This window comes from Triturus cristatus, chromosome 6, assembly GCF_964204655.1.
Source record: "Triturus cristatus chromosome 6, aTriCri1.1, whole genome shotgun sequence".
NCBI classification, from domain to species: Eukaryota; Metazoa; Chordata; class Amphibia; order Caudata; family Salamandridae; genus Triturus; species Triturus cristatus.
The window spans coordinates 592,995,292-593,022,815 of NC_140589.1; the positions used below are offsets into that span (position 1 = coordinate 592,995,292).

Here is a 27,524-nt window from a genome sequence, read left to right on the forward strand (position 1 = left end):
GAAAATCAAATAATCACAAAACTGTATCGTAAGAAAACTGCGGGAAACTCCACACTACACGCAAGTAGTTCCCATGTGAGACATCTAATTACTAGCATCCCTTACGGTGAAATGCTTCGGCTGAGGCGTATTCATAGCAAGGAAAGTGACCTAGTACTAGCCCAGAATGAAAGTAAATTGAGATTCAAAGAAAGAGGTTACTCAGAACAAATTATTGACACTGCAATTAACAAATCTATGCGCAGAAGTAGAGATGAGTTACTGATGGAGAGGAATTCAAATATTGAAAATGCACACGAGGGAGCATCAACACACATTGTTGACACAGCAGATGAATTCAGAATCATAATACAACATAGTCAGCAACACAAGAAGATTGAATCTATAATAAATCACAACTGGCCGATGGTCCTTAGTGACCCAATCATTGGCTCTAAGTTACCTAAAAGACCATCCATAACATACAGCAGAAGCCACTCTATGAGGGATGACTTAGTTAAAACAAGTCCGGAAATTATTGAATCCACGAGTTGGCTACAAACTCACACCGGTTTCTTTAAATGCAAAACATGTAAAGCATGCCTACAGGGAGAAAATAAAACATGTTATACCACCCCCTTTAGTGAGAAAAAACATAAAATTTCTAAACTGCTTACATGTAAAACCGAGTTTGCAATGTATTTATTATCATGCCCGTGCAACCTGCATTATGTAGGAAGCACCAAGCTTCAAGTGCACAAACGTATCTTGCAACACTTAAGGTCAATAACCAACCAGGATAATACATATCCGGTGGCTCGACATTTCAAAGGAGCAGTGAGCTCAGGTACTATGTCATCGATTCTATTCCAGCCAGTAGAAGAGGTGGCGACAGGGAACATAGATCACGCCAGTTGAAAACAAGATATATTCTGGATCTCAATACAAAATACCCATCAGGTTTAAATGTAACAGAAGATCTTTTTACATGTCTATAGGTTCTCCAGAATTTATTCACTGATAATTGAATTTACAGTTTTAGAACATAATGAATTTATAAATTTTAGGAATTTTAGGTGTATTTATTGATTATTTATTGACGTTTTAGTGGTCCTATAATACATATTTATCTATTTATTATATATTCAAATATCTAAGCAGAATTATATCTATTTTGGATTATATTTATGTTGCTTATAAGATATTATACATGGAAATTATTTATTTACTTATGTGGACAGAGACTAGAAAACGTTATTACTATGGTCTATACAACCCACACTCTATTTATCTAAATTATTATATATTCTTCTTACATCTTCTTATATATTCACAATATAGATATATTCAAAGAACACATGGGACAAAAGATATATACTCTACAAATCTGTAAATGTTTCATTCAGACAAGGAGATATAGACACATAAATAAGACATGAAAGTAAACATTGGGTATTCTGGTATTTAAACTGTTAAAATCTTTGTTGTGATGCTTACATTTAAATCAGGCGTTGAATGCATCCCACTATAATATGCAATTTTGTCACTTATGACACGAAAGGAGTAGACAAAATAAACAATAAAAAATAAACAATAGAAAATATAAGGAAAAGAATGCAAAATGAAACCGAAAAAAACAATGAAAAAAACAGCAAACAAATCACTGGAGCTCCAGTGATGGCTTTAAGAAACAGGCATTGAAGCCGATGATTTTATTTAAATTTACACGAATTTTGGTGGTCTATGGTAACTTAGATGAGCGCACACAAAAAATTATGTAATTGGTCCTATGAATACTAATATTATTATTTATAAATTTTTATTTCGTCCTTTTTTACACTTGGTATCCGCACTTTATAATTTTAAAATAATGGCATAAATGATTAGGCATAACCAGATATATACAAGCAGAGTTCTGGCCTTTCTAATTAAATCTGTAATAGTTTTATTGACAATACTATTCTTTTAAAACAATTTTAAGATTGATTGAGAAACATGTATAATTTTATTTTCTTGTATTGCACTTGTATTGATAGCCTATAAGATCTCGTGATACTGCAGCATGTAGTCTTTCTTCTATGCTATTTGATGTTTACAACACATGTGCCAATCATTTTGCTTGTTAGAATGCACAATATAAACCAATTGGGTGATACCATACCGTGTCATGTGATCAAGGCCCATGGTCGGGCTGAAACGCGTCATGGCGGCATTTTGCACGTTTAAATAAAGGAATTTGCACCAAACTGTGGTACGTATCCATTATCCATGAAGAGGCAGTAGCGGAGTTCTTGGAATATATATATATGAATATATATATATATATATATATATATATATATATATATATATATATATATATTCTATATATATATTCACCAACAAAACACCACCAATACAGCCACTCACACAGCCACTCACCTACAAAGCTATTCACACACCCACTTATTCACACATCCAACCACTCACGCACCCATATAGTCACACAGCCACTCACATAATATATGTTAGAAGTAGTACCACTCATTAGTAGTACATCTAGCATACTAATTTAACTTTTGTAGTAGCTTAGTATATATGTTTAGCACTCATACACTCTTTAAGAAAACTGACACTCACTGGATGATGTAATCAGTGATATCAATGACCATGTCATGAGTGATGTATTATGTGAGGTCATAGGCAGTGCATTGTGGGGCATAGGTTATAGTTAGCTCAGGTAACTATAACTGCTGAATTTCACTGGTTTTGTATGAGTAAACTCTGAAACTAAAATTGTCCCTGCAACCTTTGTTTTTTTTCTGTGTATCTCTCCCTTTATTCAACATCATACGCTGGTTTGGGCTAGAAAGTGGCAGCACTTCATGCTTCAGGCAGTACTTCGATTGTTGGGTCTGGGTTCTTAAGCTGTTAAGGCAGGTTCTCGGCACAGAGGACTGGTTACCTTATTTTCTGTTTCAGTTTACAGAAAGCATCGCAAATCTGTGCTTCAGCTTTCGAGTTTCAAGAGAACAGCCAGTTCTCTCCTACAACTGGTAGACTCCTTGAACTGGCTGTGTTCAGAGCTTCTATGGGTGAAAGGCCTTTTTCACCAGCCCTTGCCAGCTGCAGTTGGGGGGTGATCGCAAATACCTACTAAGAACTGGTGCAATTCTTGAAGTTTTCACTTTGCATACTGGCCAAATTTTAATTTAGTCTTTTGGCAGCAAACATCTGATAATGTTCTCAGAGTTTCTAGTTCTACACTGATAGCAAGCATTCTATAATGTCCCCATGTCTTGTTGATTCTGCCAGTTGATTACTTGTTGCTGAGCTTAATCACTCTTTCAACTGAGCTGACTAGAGGAGGTGGGGATGGGACCTCAATTTATCTTTATTCTGGTGATATCAGGGGATATGACCTCGACCACAGGCTTTGTAAGTGTGATTCTTTCCTACAGTGTATGGCCTGCCTGCCCAAGCCCCTTTGAAGCCGTGATGTTTGTGGATCTAAACCAGACCCACAACAGCCTGGCTGCAATAGCTTACGCAGGAATGGGGAAACATGTGAGCAAGCCAGGGACAGGCTGGAGGCATAGGGAGACTGCTGGCTCAGTCTGTGCTGTCATTGGCACTGTAATGTCTTTTACTCTACATACACAGGGCGACCTTTTGTCTGGTGTATCACAAACCCTCATGTACACAATCACTCTACATACACAGGCACACACACACACACACGCACACAGGTACACACACACAGGTACACACACACACGCACACACACACACACACACACACACACACACACACACACACACACACACACACACACACACACACCACACACACCACACACACCACACACACACCACACACACACCACACACACCACACACACACCACACACACCACACACACACCACACACACCACACACACCACACACACACACACACCCCACATACACATACACACACCCCACACACACACACACCCCACACCCCTATACAAAGGGCAAAATGTGTGACAGTGTGACCTTGGGCAATTGAGGTCTGTAGAAGTCCTACTGCTGAATACTTCATTAATCAATATACTCTGTTCTATGATTTATTTGCAATTCATCTTCTCTCGCATAAGGACTGAGGTCATATTAAGTTCAACGTTTGGGATAGTAAACAGCAAAACACTGTGAAGGATGCTGCGATAGAATGCGACGATGTGGGACAAACAAGGAATAGACCACTTGCTCGCAAGATTGGGCCCTCTAGAAGCCTATGTTTAGGCGAAACACATTGGCCGCGCTTGTTGAAAAGAAATGTATCAAAGAAAGAGAAAACTACAAGCAGTAACTGACTCGTCTTGCTTTCTATAGTCCTGTGTCCTAATTGTTATTTGCTATACTCTTGTTTCTGTTGCCTCTCAATGTATGTGCTACGCATCTAATGTATGGCCAACTGGTAGCTGGTCTTTTTGGAGTGGGCAACTTATCTTAATAATTGATGTTTACTTCAGGTGGTGCGGCTACAGACCCCCCTGGCTGCCATTCTTTGTTTCACTTCCAAATCAAGTTTCAAAAATATAACTGCAGTTTCAAACTCTGAGACCAACTCATTGATGTTAGGGAGAGGGTGATTGTCTAAGAGGAAGTATGTATTATTGTCTTGTTTTAGCAAACACAATGTGAGAGATGCACTCCGAATACTCTATGATGTCTTATTCAACTAGCATTTCTAATATGTGTGGCAGTTTTTTTCTTGCTCTTTTGGGAACCCCTTTCCACTTAATGTTTGTTTCACTGGAAGTGATATAGTCTTCAAAGTTATTATGTGTACAAACCCACTCAGTTTATCAATTCCATTTTTGAAAACCAAGGGGAATAATTTATAAAGTTGGGTGTTCCTATCTGAACCATGCATAACAAGTACTGGATCATGTGCACATGGATTAAGTACAGTTTTAAGTATTCTCTGATCTTTCCATCCTGAGATACACACTCCTTTCTGAGCTAAATAAATCTTAATCCATGCTGACCTTCCCCTGAACATAACAGCGTCTGAAAAATACTGTATGAAGTCAATCTCCTATTCCTCAAATATACAGCTTTTTTTTTTCAAACGTATGTTTATTGACATTTTGTTTAAGTAAACAATGTTCGCTTTACAACAACCGGAGTATCTGTATCACAAAGTACAATACATAATGTTATGAGAAAGAAGAAGGCTGAAGACGCTTGATCGGACAGCTCTATGCCAAACTGTGAAGAAAATCTATTGTGATCAATACAGTTTCTGACATTTTGTGGGCACAGCGTGTCTCGTTCCCCGAGATGTGATCCCCCGGTCCATTCCGCTGTGACAGAATTACACTCCACCCTTCCAACCAGGAAGGTACCTCAAACAGAAAAGCAAGTTCAAAAGAGAGAAAAACATAAGTCCCCTGAACCCTCCCCCCTCCCAACAACAAGGTATGTGGTGGTGACCCTACATGTGAAAACTGGATTAACGACTGGATACGAGCGTAGTATGTTAAAATTGGAAAAGATGCATATCCCTAACTGACGGATGGCAAATTGCCATTGGCAGGCCTCGTATAAGGAAAGCGACCAGGGGACCCCACTTATATTCGAAGCTTTTATAGTCGTCGCGGAAGATGTCTGCCATTCATTCTAGAAAGAGGAGTATCCAAAGTCGTGAGTGCCATACTGAGAGGGAAGGAGCTGCCTTCCTCTTCCACGCAGCGGCAATGGTTACATTCTCAGCACCTATACACATCCACATGATAGCTTTGTCAGCCCTGGACTGGTGTTCAAGGGCGGGATCACGAATACCCAAAAGGACTGCCTCCATGGTGGTCGGTATGGGGTATCTCAACATGGCTTTGACTTGTGCTAAGATTTCCTCCCAAAATGGGCAAATGGTGGGGCAAACCCAGCAGATATGATGGAAGTCCCCAAGTAACCTCCAGCCCCTCCAGCATCTATCTGTCGTGTTAAGAAAGATTTGCTTAAGTTTGGCAGTGTGTAGGTACCAGTCCATTAGGGTTTTTAAGTGTGCTTCCCTAAGCTCTAGGGAGTGATTGAATTTCGAGATGTCGGACCAGAGTTCCGTCCATTCCCCTTCTGATATGTCCCGCTGCAACACCCCTCCCACATGGACATGTATCTCGGGCATGCCGCGTGTGTGGTGGAAAGCAGATAGTTGTAAAGAAAGGAAATCACCCCCTTAATTGAACCCACTGTTCTCACATATTTCTCAAAGCCTGTTTTCTCCCTCGTAGCCTTGTCACGAATGCGGGGGGTGAGTGCCCAATGTCTAAGTTGAAGGTAGTGGAAGTGTTCTTCTGGGGTTAACTGGAATTCCCTTCTGCAACTATCGAAGGTGAGGATGTCGTGGTTATGGAACAAGTGATCAAGCATAAGGCAACCTCCCTCTCTCCAGGTGTCAAAGGGGCCTTCGTGCAGGGCTGGTGGAAAGGCCGGGTTAAAGTAGTGGATCGGGGTGTACGGGGAAGGGAATGTGGTCCAACCCTCACCTCCCGACACAGAGTCCCACACTCTCAATACAGTGCGTGTAGGGGTGCTAATGTACACATTCGCGGGGCGCTCCTTCTTAGGTTTCCAGATTATATCCCATACCGTCCTCCCTGCCACTCCCCTGTCTATATGGAGCCAGTGCTTCTCCGATTCCCGTTTAAACTATTCTGTCACTATCCGCAATTGAGCGGCTTTATAGTATAAGCCTATGGCTGGCAACCCCACTCCCTCCTCAGCTCTGGGGTGCCTCAGTATGGAGAAGGATAATCGGGCTCATCCTCCTTGCCATATGAACCGTTTAAGCATGGATTTGATTTTAGGCAGAATTGTTGTATCTAAATCAATGGGCAGAGCCTGAAAAAGGTATAACAGTTTGGGTAACAGCGTCATTTCAACTGCGTGGATGCGTCCGAACCAGGAAATGAATAGGGGCTTCCGTCACTTGAGGTCATTCTGAATTTGGCGAAGGGCGGCCGGAAAGTTGGCTTTATAGAGTCCTTCCACTTGGGGTGTCAGCTGAATCCCCAGGTATTGAAGGGAGCGGCTGGTCCACTGTAAGGACAATTGGGCTTGGATTGCGCGGGCCTCAGCGTCAGGGAGAGTATGATTAAGTATATAGGATTTGCCGAGATTGACCTTGAAACCTGCTGCGACTTCGAATTTGGCTAGTTCTAAGTGCAGTGCAGGAAGTGACTGCGATGGGTCTGAGAGTGTCATGAGCACGTCATCCGCAAAAAGTGATATTTTGTGAGAGTCCTCACCAAAGGGAATCCCTATAATCACCAAAATATTTCGGATGGTCATCGCTAATGGTTCAGTACTCAGCGCAAACAACAGAGGTGACAAACGGCACCCCTTTCTAGTGCCTCTCGTAAGGGAGAAGGAGACCGATAGCACGCCATTGACCTGTACCCTGGATTGGGGTTGTGTGTAGTTAGCCTTGATCATGCGGATGAATTTGTCTGTGAAACCGAAGGAAGTGAGGACGCGGAAGAGGAATGCCCAGTCCACCCGGTCGAAGGCCTTCTCTGCATCCAGCCCCACCATGAACACTGGTATCTAACGTTGGTAGCTTTTTCAATTAGATTTATTTTGCGTCTTATATTGTCGTGAGTCTGCCGTCCTTTTATGAAGCCAGACTGATCGGGTGGATTAAATCTGACATCAAGTCTTGTAACCGGTTCGCAAGAATAGTAGAGTAAAGTTTTGCATTTAAATTTAGAAGAGCTATTGGGCGGTAGGAGGCACATAGATGTGGATTGTTCCTGGGCTTGGGAATGACCGTAACTACTGCCTCCGCCATCGAAGGGGTCACCTCTCCTGCTTCCGCCATCTGATTAAAAAGTCACGTAAGGTGGGGTATGAGGTCCGGGGCAAAGGTTTTATAAAAGTGGGCTGTGAGTCCATCAGGCCTGGGCGCCTTGTGGAGTTTGAGGGCTGGGATTGTCGCACCTACCTCATCTGTAGTTATGGGAGCGATGAGTCTATCATTTGTGTCTTGTGAGACTCGGGGGAACCGCAGGGCCCGAAGGTAACTATCCTGCAAGTCTGCCTCCCTCGGCGTAGAGGGCCCTGTAGAAGGAACCAAAGAGCTCTGCCTTATCCTTATCTGCATGGACCAGATCTTTATTACCATCGTAAATGCCTCCGATGTATTCCCTCCCGCGCTTCTCTTTTAGTTGCCTGGCTAAATGTTTGCCTATTTTGTTCCCCTGAGTGTAGGAAATATGGCGTAGTTTCAAAAGCGTGTATTCTGCCCGATTATTGTAAATTGCTTTCAGTTTACCTCGCAATGCGGTAAGGGAGCGTAGGGTCACCCCGGTGGGGTTGTTCTTGTGGTCCTGCTCCGCCCGTTCCAACTCCTTCTCTAGGCCCTCAACTATACAGCTTTTAAATCAGTTTTTTCAGATGTTCCACTTTAGTCCTATTACTATGCCAAACCTTTTTAGTTGATAATGCATGAGGATCCAGAATCCCCCATGACTTCAAGTTTAATACCTACAACAATCAAGAAACACATTGGAGGATTAATACCTTCATCCTTATCAATCAAAAATGTTCACCCCCTCACAACTAGAACCATATTCAGAGATCCAATTGGTTGCCTGTTGTTGTCGGTCTTGGGCTCTACAGTGACTTGGGGTAGTCTCACTTTATCTTTCTTCCTCTCTCTGAATACCTTTTCAGAATGTCTAATTCTGGTGAATTAATTGTATGCTCAGCCCTGTGTGGAACATCCTTTAAACAAAGCTATGTAGAGAGAGGTTAGGTCTTCCATCTGGAAACATAATAAGTTGTCTCCATCCTTTTTTCCAAGAATGGATTTGTATGTTATATTTATTACTCAAACCACATATTTCATTGATTGTTGTTCTTATCATGGTTGCCTTCATTGATTTATTTAATCCAGGACTCTGGTTGCTCCTTAGCTTTAGCTGCTGTGATAGCTTTTGCTAAAGTGAAATCTCCCATTACCCAGAGTCATTCTTCCATTTTTCATAGATGGTGTTCACTTTATATTGGTCTCCAAGCATTTCATCATTATTAACCCTTAAGTTGCATACAGTGGAAAGACTTTTGAGTTTTGTCAAAAACTCAAAGATTCACTTTTCTTCTATTGTCCTGTATAAAAATTATGTATTGGTAATGCTGCACTTAAAACAGGTGTAACGTACTTTCCGTCTAACTATGACCTCATCAAAATCGTTTACATCTCCTCGGCCTTCCGAGAAAATTGTTCTAGGTAAGGTCATTATAACCTCTTGACCTTAGATACTTCAGTGAAGTAATATACCTTTTTCCATTCATCTGACATTTTATCAGCTTCAAATTCAATAAGATAAGTCAGAAATTCCTCTTTCCATCGTTTCATTTGACTAAATGGGTCACCCTTGCACGGTAGAGTAATCTATGTCTCAGAGTAATCTATGTCTCAGAGTAATCTATGTATCAGAGTGTTTCAAATTGCATTTTAAAATTGTAAGGTACATACGTCAAAATGAGAAAATAATCTAAAGAAAATCAGTAGAGAGCTTGTTGGCATGCCTACGTATTGTAGAAAAAAACACATTGAGAAAAATCTAATGACATAGGTCAATGCAGTAAAACAACTTACATTTGTGCATATCACAGAAAAAAAGGACGTTAATAATTAACACATGCGCATCACAGGTTAAGTGCTCGCTCCTGTTACTTGTGGAACTGTTAGCAATGCACTTAGGCACACACACCACAGAGGAAAGACATGCTTTAGTTTTTTTCAGTTTCAGAGTGTGTAATGCATGCTCTTCTCAGAAGAAAGACACACTGACCAAACCTGACTGTGAGCATATTCCACATGAAATTCTCATTCGAATTGCTGTTAGGACACAAAAAAACACAGGCCTTCAGTGGCACTCAAGATGGTTGTGTTGAATGAAAGAAAGTTTCGAAACCCTAGAAGAAAGTCAAGACTATAGTGTGATTGAAATGGTACCTCCTTTTCAGGTCGACATTCAGTACAGTGTACATGCAAAAACAGCAGGTTGAGTTGACTGAAAGAAGAGTGTGAGTATCCGATGAAGGGAAATCTGGGTAGGCAGGGATCAGTACAGAGTAAGATGAAGAACTGTACATGCTCTGCATAAACGGAGGTGATGACAGGAGGGACAGCAGTGAAATGGAGGTGATGACAGGAGGGACAGCAGTGAAATGGAGGTGATGACAGGAGAGACAGCAGTGAAATGGAGGTGATGACAGGAGGGACAGCAGTAAAATGGAGGTGATGACAGGAGAGACAGCAGTGAAATGGAGGTGATGACAGGAGGGACAGCAGTAAAATGGAGGTGATGACAGGAGAGACAGCAGTAAAATGGAGGTGATGACAGGAGGGACAGCAGTGATCCTACTCACGAAAAAATGTAACAGCAAGGCCGGAGACTTCAATAAGGCAGGTGGTAATGTTTATTCATAGCTAGGGGCACACTCATCAACTCAGTAGACGGCCTCCTCGCAGCGCCGCTTCAAGGGCTTCTCCCAAACCTTAGCATCGCCAATATTCTCTTACTTGTTCGCCCTTACAAACTGGAAAGAACATGGTGACACGAGGAAGGAAAAGACAAAATTACAATGCTGCATGAAGCGTGATAAACACTATGAAATGTATATAACAATCATATTAGCTTCTAGTACTACCTTTTTTCCTTAAACGCAGACTTTTTAGGCTTCAATCTGCTAAAGACTTTTTGCTGCACTAGGAAATTAAACTGCTTCACGGACGTGAAGTCGTGATATTAGATGTATTGTAAAGTGAACTGCTATGTAGGGTAATGAGCACTTGCACTTTGAAGGAAATGCTTAGGGGGTTCTCTTGTAGATTGTGTTGTTTCACTGAGTTACATTTGGGTTGAATTTGTAGGACTAGGGCACGCATGGTCTGTTTCAAACACCAAGAACAATTGGGTAACCTGTCCAAAATTGCATGTGGCACATTTTAAGTTGGGGTATTAAGTCCCCTTGAATCCCGAGGGTTCCTGGGGTCCAACTAGCCCACCACTGGATGGCAGGCGCACGAGATGTAGTTAGTGCAACTAACTATATCGGAGGAATTTCAATAGTTTTGTTCGAGTGAAATGTCCAGCTAACTATAACACCCCTAAAACCTATTGTTTTTTCAGTGAATTTCTAAGGTTTTTTAAATGCTAATTCCTAACTATACCAGGCCTGAAACCTATGGATTTTTCAGTGAATATATATATATATATATATATATATATATATATATATATATATATATATACACACACAGGATCTTTATTAACAACGCACAAAGTGCTAATAAAAGAATATAGAATTAATATAAACGATATTTTCCATATTTACAAAATTGAGTGTTATGACATTTCTATGTGTTCTACTTTGTAGCTTGCACCTTGTTGAAATCTTTATACCTGGCATATATCATTGATACAACACCACCACATGTTACATTAACAATGGCATTTCCATTTACTTATTGTTTTTTTGTTTTTGTTTGGTACAACCTTTTTATTGAAAGGTGTAAAGATAGACAGGAGTTGCCTCAAATCATGCAGTAGATGCAGAGTCCATTAAGGATTATGAGTTTTATCTGGTTTTGTCATTACACAGTCACACGCGTACACGACACATTCAAATGGTATTGCTTGGTTTGCTCCAAAGAGTAACCCCATCTGCAAACGAGTGAAGATGTGAATAATGTTTTCAGGAGTGCATTTTAGTTAACAAACAGCATGATATACTTCTGTTAGGATGAAGTAGGTTGTTAATAAGAAGTGCCATCAAGTGCATGAAAATGTCTCAGTACTGTTCATCATTGTATAGCAGAGAGGAATGTGTCACTTTGATGTAAATATTTGCACTCTGGGTTTAAAAATATGCTAAAGAGGTGTTTGTGTTTTTTTGTCATTCAGGGCATGTGTACAATGTCACCCCATACATGGAGTATCATCCAGGTGGGGAGGAAGAGCTGATGAAGGCTGCAGGAGCAGATGGCACTGATCTGTTTGACCAGGTACAAAACTGTTACTATATGCAGGCTAATCATGCTTCAATGGAACAATTTCTCTACATGTACTTTTTTCTGATATACTTGGAGATTGTTTATGGTTTAGTTGGGAAACTGAAAACAGGACCCAGGTTCAAAGATCAGATTCATACTCACTAGACTACTACTTCCCCTGCATATATAGCTGGTTCACATAATGTGTACAATTCTTTTTTGAGGATTGATACTATCTTACTTATACATCAAGTATCCTATGTATACAAGGACAATAGCTGCAATTGGTTGACAAATTATGAGTACTCGTGTCAACATTTGAAGGATGAATCTGCTCCAGTAGCAATCACATCTACAACAAGCAGGGTACCCACCGATTCCTGCTATAGTTGTATCAACCCACTGGGATCCATTACTCCATTCATTAACCATTTTTTAAGAAGAGTACACAATTTAAATCAGCCTATATAAACATAATTTGCCAAGTAAAGAGATCTGAACACAGAAGGAGCAGTGAGGACATCTTATGTTGTGCTTAAACGGGCCTCTTTTTTCAATAAATGGCTCACTATCAATGCGCCGGCCTAGGATGTCCTCCCTGTTCAAGTGGAGAGCTGGGGCAGAGAGGTGTGCCGCATCTTTGCTTGATTTGATTGGGAGCTGAATGTGGGGCATCCTAAGCCCCTGCTGGGTGTGTTTGAAACATGCATTGGCCGTAGGAAGGCGGCAGGTATTATTGAATGACCTAATCTCACAGGAAGTTATCTGGTTGCCTGGTAACATTATTTAAACAGAAAATACACACTGCTTTTAGCGCATTATACTTTTGCTCTATGGAGTTGTGGCAAAGTGAGAGGAAAGGCAAATGAATCTTCAGCCCCCATAGCATGGGGAGTCTGAGGAGTTGCTGCATGTTTAGAGGGGACATGCAATCCCTTATTATGGAGGCTGTGGATATGGCCGTAAAGGAGAAGGAGCTCACTTCCAAAAGGATATGATTGGATGATGAGCCACAGAAACTGTAGGGGGAGATATATTCAACCAAATCAACTCAAGGAGGTTCTGGCTCATAGACTTACTGAGCTTTGCACTTCTTCTTTTTTTTAAACTGTTTATAGTCATTTTGCTTGTTTAACAGATACATAACAGTTAGACATAGCTCATATATGCATTACAGTTTATGTTTCAATGTGTAACCATGAATATAATGCATGATATCAGAGAGATACAGAAGATTGTTCATACAGGCGAAAACTTCCTAATGGATACTTCTAAGGTGTATACATACCATGTTAAGCATGACTTCACTCAAAACTTGTATGTTCTCTGCACGTATTTCTATGTAAATCTGAACTGTGGAGGTGGGGATTAACCTAATGAGGACAAAGTAAGACAAAGGAAGGGAAGGGCATCTGTTAGTGAAACGCTGCTAAACCCTTCCCAACCCGCACCCACCCATGTGCGTGTATCATGCTTAACGTGGCTTTGAGAGACTGTCATGACTATACCGTCACCGGGGTGCAGTCAGGCTAGCCAAGCCACCCGCAACCCTTCCTCAGTGGTGGTGTCTCTCCCTGGTGAGGGACCCCCTGTTGATTCAACTGACTTCAGCAACTAGGACAGAATGGTCTCCTATTCCGTGGCCAGGGAGAATCTGTGAAGTCCCAACAGATCTTCCCTGTTCAGGGCAACGCTCTCCACCTTGGCCCAGTTGACTAGGGAGCGGCGCCCGGCTACTGCCTGTGGAGCACCCTATGCCTTCCAATGTTTAGTGATTGGGAGTTTGGCAATGGCTAGGCCCAAGTTTAGGAAGCGGGAAGTGGCCCTGTGTTTCCTCCCCCTCTTAAACATCCCTGCCTGGTCCCGCGGCCCACTGCTATGGCCTCCGAAATGGAGGGGCCTGTTTTGACTCGGATAGTTGGGCCTCTATATAACAGTCGGACTAGCCCTATGAAGAAAGGTCCAATGCCAAATTTAGATAAGCTGGCAAACAGATAATCCCATTCAAGAGAATTGAATGCCCGCTCAAGTTCTAAGACGAGGCAGCCTGAGTGCGGCCTCTCGGATGGGGCATACTCGGCTACTCTAAAGTTGCGACAGAGGTTAAGGGAGGTGCTCCGAGCTGGGACAAATCCGTTTTGATCAATATGGACCAGGGCAGGGGTGCAGGGTGCCAGTCTGTTGGCCAGGATTTTTGCCAGTATTTTATAATCTGTATTTAAGATCGCTAGGGGACTGTAGGAACTCAAGGATGTGGGCTCCTTCCCTGATTTCAGCAGGGAGACCAGGATTGCATTGTATAGAGAAGGCGGAAGCACGGAGTCTCCGATCGCGGAGGTAAAGAGGACCTGCAAGCGGATAATGATGGTGTCAGCATTTGTCTTAAAGAACTCGGTGGGGAGCCTTTCTGGTCCTGGTGTCTTGCCGGATGCCAGGGAGAACAGCGCGTCGTGCACCTCGTATAGTGTGATGGGGAGTTCAGTGCCTGGTGGTGGTTTAAGGCTAATGTGGGCAGGTCGATCGCGTCTAAGAAGGCACTGATTTGCTGGGGAGTCCCATGCACCTGGAATGTATAGAGGGAGGCATAGAGGCAAGTCATGGCTGTGTGAACTTTTAATTGCGTGTTTCGCATGAACCCCAAGTTGTCTCGTATGGTGTGTATTGGACTATGGAGGTCTTCCTGACGGACAAGGTAAGCAAGTAACCTGCCTGCCTTATCTGCTGTGGCATGCATACGTGGAGACTGAGCTAAGAAGATATGGCATCTCAGCCTTTCCAAAAGTGTGGGATGCTCAGCTTGCATGGCTTCAAGCTTCGCTTTAGCTCCAGGGTGGATGACCGAGAGGGACTCTTGCTGAAGGATATTTCTCTCGAGGGTACCCAGGGTGGCGTCAAGCTGCTTATGCATATTCCATGTAAGACCCAGGCAGTGCCCCCATGTCACCACCGTGAATGCCTCCCACCTAGTGGACGGGGAGTCTGTGGTGCCTGTGTTACGCTCAAAGTAGTCCTGCGGAGATGCTCCCAACGAAGCATGGAATGCCGGATCCTCTAGCGCTGCTGGCTGCAGCCTCCAGTTGGGGATCGGGAGGGGTCTCCTCTCCCAACTGATTGATAAGCACTAGGGGTTGTGTTCTGAATGCGTGCGCCCTAGGTAATCGGTGTCTTGGATCAAGGTAGCAGTGCAGGAAAGTCGAGAATTGGGTCAAGGTCTAAGTGCAGGTCGTGAAACGGCGAGTAGAACGAATATATACGAGAGTCAGAGTTACTCGCTCGGCAAATATCAGACAGGGACCAGTGTTCCAGCCATTTACAAAAAGCGTGTGCGTTGGATGATGCTGCTGTGCGCCTAAGGGGTGGGAAGGAACGATCCAATGATCCTAGCACAACAGGTTGCCCGTTCAGCCTGCCATTAAGAAGCACATATCGCCCGTCTGCCTTTGCCACCACCTCCTCCTCCTCCTCCCAGGGGACCCCCGCCCTTATCCAAACCAGTACACCCCGGGCCATGGATGAGAAATTTGTGCTGTACACTCGACCCTGCCATCTATGTCGCAATCTGGCTGCTTCTAGAGCAGTCAGATGGGTCTCTTGTAACAGGGCGATACTAGTGGCTCTACAATGTAAATATGTATAGATTAAATACCTACGTGAAGGAGAGTGTATTCCCCGCACATTTCATGTGGTAATGTTAACTTGCGTCATCTGGGCAGTCTGTGACTTTATCTATGTAAACATGCGAATGTCGCGGAGTGTAGGAGTGTGAGGGGCATCTGCGTCTTGTGAATAAGTACCGAAATTGAACAGGGAAAAAACAAAGAGTAACAACTGTGTCATGGAACCCCATAAGAGCGAACCCCTAACTGAGGTTGACCCAAACTGGCACACCGAGAATACAGCAACTAGCGTTTAGCCAGGTTATGAAACTAACGAGGGAGGGGTATCCCTCATCTTGATGGTATGAAACAACAGAGAGGATGATATCCATCTTATGAGTGTGTTAGGTAAGCTGGTGTGAGACCGCATCTAAGCTTGGACGCTGTAACTATTGGACAGAGGCTCAGACAATCATTTTGTATCAGCGTGTGCAAAGGTCGGTCTGGCCTGGGCGCTCTAAACTATAGTGTCAGAAGTTTGGGGGGGGGACGTCTGGGGGGCGAGGTGACCCCGAGTCCCTGGACCAGGCCGGTATGGAGGGACATACCTTTTAGCTGGGAGGTTTACATCCTTTATCTGTTTAAGAGGGGGAGGAAACACAGGGCCACTTCCCGCATCACCACAGGATCTGGATGGTGACATCGTGAAGGGAGTCGATGAGCCAGCAACTTTAGGGCAGCTGCTACATGAAGTGCCTCTTGCCGATTCGTCTGAATCTGTACTGGGTCTGGTGCCTTCACCGATGAGGTATGGCTCCTTGCCCTACCTCTTTGTGCTCTCTGCCAGTTGCGCCTATTTTGCACTGGTGACAATTCAGTGTCTGGCGGCCTGGTGGATGTCGCCAGACCCACCTCCTCCAGCTAGTCCGAAGCGTCTAATGACATGTCAAATAATCTGATGGCTCCATCTTTTACCACCCTTACCCGAGCCAGGAATAGCAGGGAATATACCAGATCAAGATCCCGCAGCTGATGTTTCACTGCCCCAAAGGAGGCTCCCCGTTTTTGGACTTGGGCTGTGTAATCCGGAAAGAAGAGTACTGTTGAATTTCGCACTTTGACCCCAGGGGACTTCCGAATCTCCCTTAAAATTGCATCCCTGTCCCTGAAGTTCAGAACTTTGAACAAGAACAGCTGAGGGTTGGAGCCAGGCGGTGGACGGTAGGCCGGTACTCTCTTGGCCCACTCCACCACAAATTGGAAGCAGGTCCTTTAGACATCTCTCTACGTATATTACTGGATCTCTTCCCTCTGTCCCTTCTGGAAGGCCAATCACTCGCACATTATTGTGATGGAACTGCACCTCCGCGTCATCTATCTTATCCTTGAGGGTGCAGACACGGTCCAGCAAGTCCTGCAAAGCCACTGTGTGATTGCGAGTCTTCGGCTGAAAGTCAGAGAGTCGGTTGTACCTAGCCGTTCAGACAATTTCTGATGGTCAGCTCTCAGAAGTGTGAAGTCCGAAACCGCTTTGTCGATCCTGGTCTCGAGGGACGTGCGCGTTTGCGCCAGTGTTGTGCCATTGTTTTTGACTACTGCAAGCACCGTGTCGATTTTGGATGAGAGATCCGGTTGGTGCGAGACTGTGGACTGTGCATTTCTTGAGGATTCTCCCCCCTCGGCGTCCCGGGAGGTTCCCCCCTGTGGTGCAGTGAGGTGAAGACAGCCCATTACCAGTTGCTGTGTGCTAGGCATCAAGAAGCAAGAGCCGCAGGGCGCCAGGTCACACCAGTGAGAAGGAGTCCCATGTGTCTCGTCCCTGGGAGAGGTCCCTGGCCCGGCCTGCTGCCAACTCCTGTACTATATTGTGAGTGATGTCGTCAATTTCTGCTTGGTCGGTTGTGGACCTCAGTGTTTGCATCATTGCTCACTCAGGTATGCAGGATTTATCACTGCCCAGCAATCCGCTGAGATTCATCTACATGCAGACCTAGATTCCTGGATTATGCCAATTTTCAAGAGTCAACGGGGCACTCCCTGCCAGGGCTGATTTAGATTTCCTACTCTGGTGGCCCAGAAGTGGGGGGCGCATGCTATGATCGGGCGGTTTGATCTGTGATGCTTACAGCCCTGCGCGCGGTGGCTAGGTGCTGTACCTCCTCACACCTCAGTGACTTCCAAATTCAGGTCTGCCTAAGCGTGTAGCTCCAGTGGGGCTTCCCGGCTCAACCTTCTCACATGGATCCCATCCGGAGGCTTATCAGTTGCCACCACTGTTGACCGGAATGAGAGGGGGCTCCCGTAGTGTGGATAGGCGGCCCGAGCGCGGATTTTCTTTGCTGGACCATGACTGTTAGCACTGTCGTGCCGAATCCAGCCTAACTGCGCTCGTTGGCCTCCAGCTTGGCGGCTGCTTCTCCACTGGCCAGACAGGATAGGACTGACGACACTCAGTTCAGCCCTGGAATGGCATATGCGAGGGCGAGGTGAAGCCCAGTGGCGGGCCCGCTGCCAGGTGTCCCCCCACAAAGAACATCTTGCACTTGAGCTTACTTCAGGCCGTAGTGCACGGGCCCAGGTGCTCCTCAGGCCTCGGGGAGACAAGAAGTAAGGAGAGCCGACCCCCGTGCCACCTCTTTCATGTGTCGGTGGTGGTGGTGCACAACCTTGGGTCCAGGCCCACGATGCAATATGTACATCACTAAGTCGCTACGCTGCTAAGGCACCCTGCGCAACTCGGACCCGCTGCTGTTGATGAGGGGGACGTGGGCCTTACCGACCCCCTGGCGCGCTCCTAATGGATGTGCACTCACAGTCCCTCCACTTTCGCTTCCAGCTCACCTTGTCTTGACGGCTGCACTGGGACCCCACATGCCGGCTGAGGCCTACAGCGTTCGCTGCCATTCCGGTTATCTGGGCACCTCAGGTAAGCCCTGTTCTCCTCCAGGCCTTGGGCTCCCGGTTTCCACTTCCTCCACAGGGCTGCGAGCCGTCTTGTCCCAGGTCGCAGCACTCGCCGGGCTCAGAACACCCCGGCTTCAGGTTCTCCGCGCTCAGCTCACTCGTATAATCCGCATCTGCAGCTCGGGCCTCTCCCAGGAGCCCGTACCCTCTCTGGCAGCGCTGCCACTCACCATAGGACATAGGGCTCTGCCTCCATTCAGGCTTGCGGGTCCCCTGCTCAGGTCTCCCCCTTCTTAGATTTACGGCCTTCTGAGTTGAAGTGCCGCCTCATCCGGCTTTACTCATGGCGCCGGTACTCTCTGTCCAGACCACTCCAACAAATTCTCCTCGCCTCTGAGGCCGCCGAGGCCTCACGGCCAGGCCATGTGCCCTGCTCCTCAGCGGGCCACAATCCGCATATCGAAGTTGTTAGGTTGCTCCCCGCACCATGTGAGGCGTCTCAGCGATCCTCCGGGATTAAACAGGGCTCATCACACTTTCCTGTGTAATTTCTAACAGAATTGCGGAAAGGATGGCCAAGATGACTGGGGGATGGGACACACAGCGGTTTCAGAACCACGTCCACCATCTTCGGCGGTTACCCCCTCCCCCCCCTCCCACCCTCCTGCCGCTCCTTCTTTTGATGAGGAAGAGGTCCTGGCATAATATAGCACAATATAATTCTGTGAACAGAAACGCTTTACCTTTGCATGACGTTATCCAGTCTCTCATCTGTAAAGAATGGAAAGACATTTATAAGGTTGCCAAACTCTGCTTCCTCAGCAAGCATTGTGTATTGAAGGGGTTTGAGGATCAGTTTTCACAGAATCCTAAGATTAACACGATTTTGACTTCTATTTCATCTTCTTCCTCTTTGGCATCAGACAATGCTTTATTGAGTGATCCTGTAGGTGAAAATGACCTTAAAAGGCATATGCAGCCTCAGACTATTGTATTCGGGTAAACACCTATGCAGCATTTTTTTTTATATATCTTTTTTATTGACATTTGTTAAACCACAACATTTTCCCAGATCAGCATAATACAATACATACAATGTGCTTGATTCCCAGCAAACTGATTACAAATTATACAACATACAATGTGACCCCTATTTGGAGTACTTTGATACAATAGAACCCCGCAGAACTTGTATTAATAGTACTTTTTAGCCCTCCTCAAATTCGCTAATGAGAACTGTAAACAAGCAAGCCAACAAATAACCATACCCACCTCCAGCTCCCTATCCCCCCCCCCCTCCCCCTCGGTCATGGGTAGCCCAGTTCGCGATAGGGTCGAGGGTCATGTATTTAATCCTGTGCTTTAATTATCCATATGTTCCAGTATTGTATACTACACCTATGCAGCATATGCCACTCAGATTCTTCCTAAGGATTTTCATGATCTGTTTGATTGTCTCCAGGCTAAGGAAGATCCTACAGCTCTTTTGGTCAATATGGAACTGGTGTCTAATTTTTGTCAGATTCAGTGTTTGACAGTTTATGGGCTTAATCTACTGCTGCAGGTGATTCCATTGCAGGACGTAAGATTCTGTGGCTAAAACCATGGAAATTAGAGGCTAATCAGAGATCCCTGATTTATAAACTGTCCTTCTTAGGTCCAAAGTTGTTTGGTCCTGAGTTGAATGAAATGGTGGAGAAGGCGACAGAGGAAAATAAGATTCTAACACCGTTTAAACATTGTAAGAAGCAGTTTGCGTACAAAAAGGGAACTTTTCAAACTGAGTTCCTTTCGAGTTAGGCCTGTTCTTGAGGGGCGGTGTTCTTTAATAAATCCAGACCAACTTCCTCCCACACGTATGACATCCAGCAGTTCAAATGACTATATGGCAGTAGGAGGACGGATCAAGTTCTTGCTCCACCACTGAAAGGAGGTTTCGAACTCATAGGTCCTTTCGATAATAGATCATTGTTAGCAGATCAAATCAAAGATCATCCATCCAAACTTCGGTTCAGAATTACTTCTTCTCCAAAAAACCCTATAAAATTTCACAGTCTAATGTGTGGAGTGCTGAGAAGCAGAAAAATAATCGGTGTACCAAAGAAGCATAGAGGATTAGGATTCTACTCCAACCTATTTCTCATCCCAAAATCTAATGTTTCCTTTCTTCCAATTCTTAAGCTCAAAGACTTGAACACTTTGCTAGAGTATTTCAAGATGGTTTCTCTCCAGTGCATCATACCCCTAATCATGAAGGGAGACTAACTTGCAACGCTCGGCGTACAGGATGCCTACTTTTATGTGCCTGCTCGTATATAGCCAAGCCTTTTGGAGGTTTGCAGTGGACGACCATCATTTTCAATTTAAAGTCCTGTCATTCGGTCTAGTGACTTCTCTTTGTATGTTTACGAAGGTATTGACTTCTATTATTGCTTTCCTACAATTGAAAGATGTTGTTCTGTTTCCTTACTTAGATGATTGGTTATTGATCCCTTCTCTTTTTAAGGCACAACAATATGTGAATCTGGTTCTCCAGTCCCCGAAGAACTTTGGTCTTTTGGTAAATCTCCAGAAATCACATCTGACTCCTTCTCAGGAAAATAACTTTATCAGGCTCGATTAGATACTCAAGCAGGATCAGCGTTTCTTCCTGTCAACATGATACACTCTCTCCTGGGTGGTTTAAGAGACATGTAGACACATTCACAGAATTCCACAATATCTTGGTTACGAGTGCCAAGGCTGTTGGCAGCCTCAACAGTTGTGGGCCAGTGGGCAAGGTTTCATTTGAAAACAATGGTGAATCACTTTCTCAAGCATTGGGAACCCAGTTCACAGAATTTCGAACTGATGAGACCTCTTATAGTTCACATTTCACAGGATCTCTCTTGAGGGTTGCTGCAGGAACATCTGTTGAAGGGGGTCCGATACCAGCTAACACCTCCAGTTCTTCTGACCAGGGATGTCAGTGTGTAAGGCTGGGAAGAAAGGTTGGATCAACAAGAGGGAAGGGCTCCTTGGTCCATTTGGGAGAGTTGCCAGTCCTCAAATTGGAGGGAGCTGATGGCACTCAGGCTGGCTTTGGTGGCTTTTCAGTAACACTTGAAAGGAAAGAATGTGGTATTAAGGACGGACAAATAGGTGGCGAGGGCATATTTGAACAGACAGGGGGGCACAAGGAGCCTGTCCCTCAATCAAATTGCATCCCAGATTTGTACATGGGTGGAAGTTCATATTCTAAGACTCAGAGCAGTTTACATTCAAGGAGAGATTAACATCTGAGTAGACAGTCTCAGCAGACACATGCCTTTTTCTGTAAGGTACCACTTTTCTCTCCCACAGTTCCACCTGATCTGTCAGAAATTCAGGAGGCTGTGGTTGGATCCGTTTGCTTCCCAGTGTCCTCATTTTTGCACAGAGACATCATCTACTCTACCAAGGGCGGTAGATGTGCTAGCAGTTCCTTTGCCTCCGGGGCTGCTCTATGCTTTACCCCCAAATCCTCTCCTTTCAAAAGCTCTTCTGATTTATCTGGAACACATTAAACGTTTTTAATTGCCAAACTCTTTGTTTATTGCTCATGGCTCTGTTGCAAAAGGTAAAAACGTTTCTACTCCAACCCTGAGTAGATGGGTCCGTGAAGTCATTGCTCAGGCATACTCTTCGGTGGGGCAACCCCTCCTTGCTGATGTCCGAAATGTTCTACTAGGGCGGTCTCCTCCTCTTGGCCAGAGGCATGAGGAGTTTCCTTGCTTGAGTTTTGCCATGCAGCTACCTGGTCAGCGCAACAGACTTTCATTAAACATTATTGTCTTTCTGTTTGTGATGGTTTAGATGGCCATTTTGGTTCCAAAGTTCTGACTACAGCAATGAAGTAGCTGTTGTTCTTCTATTAAACATAAATTGCATCTACATGATGTGGTGAAATGTTTTTTATTGCTAGGATACATCCTCATATGTAAGGGCTGTGACAAGGAGGACCCCATGAGGGGGTATGAACTTGTTACTTACTGGTAATCTTCATTAACCCAAATTAGGGTTCCTCCTTGTCCCAGTCCTCTTATCTCCTTTCCTCCCTGGCCGGTTGCACCTACTTTGTCTGCAGTTTGGTAACATACCAGGAGGACGTGAGGGGGAGGGCATATTTATTTTTTAAAAACTGTTGGGGGAGGGGCAAACCCACATGTGTAAGGATGGGACAAGGAGGACCCCTAATCAGGGTGATAAAGATTACCAGTAAGTAACAGGTTCAATAACCCTTTAAATATGATAGTGGGGTCTGCTTGCTCTGAATTCCCTTCTCCCAAAACCTGTTTTTCAATTCAATGGAAGGAACAATAAAACGTTTTTAAAGTAGAGATGAACCTGTGTATGTTTGAGTGTGCTTTCCTAGTTATTGTTCCATTGAAAAATTTGGAATTTAAAGTAATCTACCACTTTTGTTAAAGAAAATCAAGCAGAGTGCAAAGTGTTCACCCTCACACCTGCACTTAAGCCATGATGCCAGTAACTAAGACATGCTTTCAAACAACAATAACACTTTCAATTATATATGTGTCCGCTCAAACATTTATTTTCTTAATTAGGGAGCTCCATTTGCCAGTCTCCATTTCCAAGTATCTTTTCCCTGCAGCAAAATCCCAAGTCCCAAGTATGTTCAGACTGAATCTTTCCAGCCTGTTGATTGATTAGCAGTCATTTAAAGATGTACCAGGATCTATGTTACCATTTGAGCATAATGTAATATTCTTCTAGAAAGATGTTGCTAGAAATGGTGTTTCTAGTTGGCTAGGGCATGCACCTAAGCCAGGCAGAACCTGCCACTCTAGTCAGGGCAAGTGCAATACAGACCAAACATAACCAGTGCCCATACTCTGGTAGCTTGGCGCAAAACAGGCAGGCTTTTCAGAGGCAATGTGCAAATTGTTTGCGCAGCACACTCTTGCAGAAACAGAAAGAATACACGAAAAAAGCAACTCACAGGATTATATACAAATATAAAGTATATTATACATAAACTCATACCAAAATGACATGAACCATAAATACTGTGTATATTATGCCAATACTGAGATAGTATTTGTCTTCTAGACAATGCAAGAATCAAAACGGCATACATCATAATATCAGGGCATGAAATGCAGCAATTTGGTTATAGGAAAGACACATATCACTATATGTCAACATCACTTCCTGGATCACAAAATATCACCATGAACACAGAGCGTGCAGCGCTCCCTCACTACGACTAGTTTTTAAATAGTCATCTGGCATCCAAGCGCGGAGCACAGAAGCACCTACTCATCTACAATCTGGCAATACTGTAATTTCAGTTTTCTAACTGCAGCATGTTCCTGCTCGGGGGATTCCTTTGAGGACTCACTCCATCATGCTCAGGAATGCAGATCATATGCTTCCAGTCTCTGGTTACACTGAACCAACATCATGTGCCATGTAAAACTAGGGTCAATCCAAAATCGATTCAACTAGTTGCAGCACTCTTACATTCACATATATACATGGAGGAGGGGGAAGTGGGATACTGTGATTTTTTGCGGTCATAACTCATAGGGGTCAAATGTAATGTTGTTAAAGTTAAAGGTATTTCTACCAGCCTTATGTGTATTTGCATATTACTGCGTATCATTGAGTAGTGTGTGTGTGTGTGTAATAAATGTATGTTTCCTTTTCTAATAAAAAAGCACAGCCTGGACAATCATTTATTGAGTGTTATTATTGCATGCCAGTGAATATAGGTAACTTGCCCACACCACCTCCCCTCAGTAGGCCTTGGAATGCTCTGCCCTGCTGCCCTTAGAGAGTTATTTGATACCATGCGGTGTTTGGTTCCCAATGAAGGGGTTAATGTGTACCCATTACTTATGCAGGCCACACACCTAATAGCTCATTTCCTTACACCTGTATGCCCAAATATGTTTTCCTAATCATCTCCAGGTGGCTTTTAGCTGTTTGACTTTTGGGCAGTAGCAGGAGAAAAAAATATTATGTTGCTATATTAAACATTTCTATGTCTTGTGTGTTTAACATAACAGGGCAATTGTACAGAAACTGATTAAGTTAAATATCTTATTGTGTCCCGTTTTAACTGTTCTACCCCATTTTATCCAAATAGCTTCCGTTTGTATCAGATGTAGTTCTTTGTTCCCACCTCAGACACTTAGTTTGCCATAATACAAATGATGGAATTTAATATTCATTATTTCGTTGTCATTTCCTAAATGGTGCAAAGCCTAGCTGAAAGAGTTCCCTCTCTCCGTTCATCCTTCTTTTGCAACTCTTTCTTTAACTTTATTGAAGAAGAAAGCCTTATTCTGAGGGGTTCAATTATGTCAGGATACCACTTCTATTGCTGGAGCTTTATCAGCTCTCCCAAGAGCTGTCCTTTGAAAATAAGAGACTTTCCTCTTTTCAGTAGTGAAAAACCTACCCAGGCTGGTTTTGGGCCTGTTCCATCTCCTACGTTGATATGAAGCAGCCTGGCTATAAGAAAGTCACCTTAAAAGTCAGGTTCATATCAGAGCCCTACTGTATAAACATGCTGCTCTCAGGATTCCTACCTACTTTTTGTGTGGTCATGTGATGTAACTGTTGTCCCCTCTCTACATACGTTCATGAAATTAGTGAAGGAAAATGTTCATTTAATCATCCTCCCCTGCCTTCTGCCAGACATCTTTCAGTAGACACCTGCTCTAAAAGGCCTTTTATTCTCAAGGACAGTGGCCTTCAAAATATGTTATGCCAGTCCCAATGAGCATATTGTTTGGAGCCAGGCCCCCTCAAACTTTCAAAGCGAGTTAATGTGGTGAAAGGTAAAGAAGCATGCTAGATCATCAGTGCATTGGGTATTCCACTGGAGAAAAGCTCCACCCATCTATACCTCTGAAATGTGCCACCCTGACCTTTCTGTACAAAATCCTAAACATTCTGTAACTTCCCGACTGAACTCAGACTACAAAGTTTTCATCTAGGCAAAGTAAAAAGTAAGAGTGAGTCCTGCACTGTAGCAAAATAGTTCCGCCCATTTAGTCCACCAGTTTTTTCGCTATTGACTACCTGTTCTTTGAGTCTCACTCACAGTAAATTCACGGTAATTGGGCTGAGTGTGTTTACCCCCAGTGTCCGATTTTTAATATTAGGCTGCTGCTGTGCAGCTAGGGTGCGAGGTACTTGTCACATGTGAACACCTGTGCACATGCATGTGCGGGCTGCACGTGTGAGACTAGTGTCGTTCACAGCTCGATAATTGTGTACAGGTAACTTAGTGCAGATGGAACTCTGCAAGGATTGTTGGTTACCCGGGGTAGGCATTATAACATCAGTGGGTATTCATAGATAGGTCAGTAGGGTTTACTGGAAAATCTGTAGTGCTTTCACCGTATTATACATACATGGGAAATCTGCCCTTAAGTGTGGTTTCATTCCACTTTGCAGCTGCACAGTCTATTAAGGTGTCAAACTGGGCTAATCATGCATTGCAACTATAAATTTGCAGTTCCCATTACACTAAATCAACATTTATTGGATATCAAGAATTATCAAATTTCTCTGTCTCAAACCATATTCAGATTCCAGTCCCCTCCTGGGCCAAGTTAATTACTCTGCTCCCCAGCAGAGGAAACAAAAACCTCTGCACACAAAAGAAGCTGAGAAGGGAGGAGAGGGAAGGAAAATCTGTTTCATAATGAGCTTGTCGCTCTGCACCTGAACTGTAACAGCTCAAGTCATCAGAATAAAGGAGGAAGCCCAGACCTCTGAAGCAAACACAAGATGCTCACCTTTGAAATTTTGGTGGGAAGAGATCTGGCAGAGAGATCAGCTAGGAACGGAGCTGATGCCCTCAGAGGAGCTCTTTCCAGAGAAAACTTGATGGGTGGCATCCTAGGATTAGCAAGAAGTGCCTGGCTTCTAGAACTTTCCACCCCTACTTGAAATCCTCTGCTCAAGGGAGAGACAGTTGAGAAGACCTTGGACATGGGTAGCAACGACTGCAAATGAATGATCAGCTGGAAAGAGAAGCCATCTGATTCCCTGCTGAAATTGAGAAAGGACTTTGACTCCTGCTGACCCCAGGACTAGAATGGGTCTCTCCAGGGCCAGTGGCACTGGCCCCTTGTGCCTCCTGAGCACCAGCTGGAGAAAGAATAGGACTCCCCTGGGACCCTAGGTGCTCTGCGAGACGGCCGGTAGACCAGTCCACCTGGCCTGGGGAGTACTGCCAGGAGGGTGTACTTCTGGGCTGGTAGGAGAGGAGGTGCGCAGGATGCCCCCACCTGCAGGAAAGGAGCACCAGGAGCCATGTAGAGGAGAAGGCTGGCACAGGTAGTTAGCAAATCCAGCTCCTGTAGAGTGCATTACTTTAGATGCTAGGGAGCAACAAGAGCAAAACGTCACCAGGAGCAAAACAAACTCGGATGGAGAACATAGGCCTAGCAGGGCAGGAGATATACATCTTTAAAGATTTGACCATATAACTCCAAAGAAACAAGAACACAGGTGGGTGTTTCTTTCTAAAAGCCCGTGGGTTGGTGCATCTTTATTTAAGCAGTTGGCGAGAGGGTCATGTGTGTAACCCCTCTCTACAAGCCAACTTTTGGCCCACAGATCCCTTCCCGTTTTGCAGGAAGTGAGTGTGAATGTCCCAGGGACCGTATCCCCTGGTACACAGCAGAAACCAAAAAAAAGCCTAGGTGACGTGCCCGTATTTGGTGGTAATAGGTGCACTTGGCTGCAGCATTCCTGCTGAACATATGAGAGAGAAAATGTCAGCTCTGATGCCGGCACAGTACAGTGTTGACTGTGAAAGGAGCTGGTAGGTCCTTGCGGCTCCCCAAAAGCATCAAATAAATGAAGTTGGCTTCAGGTGTCTGTTATATCCTGCTTATGCTGATGCAATGCCAATCTACCACCAGGGGAATGTTCATGTGATGATGCTGTCAGAATGTTGGGAATCTGCAGTGAGTTAGGACAGTTGACTGGGCTGAGCTGCCTCCTGG

The 27,524-nt window shown here is 44.3% G+C and overlaps 1 protein-coding gene across 2 annotated transcripts in view; it reads left to right on the top strand.

Moving 5' to 3' along the window:
- Positions 1 to 27,524, top strand: part of CYB5R4 (cytochrome b5 reductase 4) — a 1,096,425-nt gene that overhangs the window by 280,859 nt on the left and 788,042 nt on the right. For both annotated transcript variants that reach the window (XM_085611035.1, XM_085611036.1), the window contains exon 3: positions 11,922 to 12,022. In XM_085611035.1, the coding sequence (XP_085467161.1) occupies positions 11,922 to 12,022 (101 nt within the window). The remainder of the gene's footprint in view (positions 1 to 11,921; positions 12,023 to 27,524) is intronic.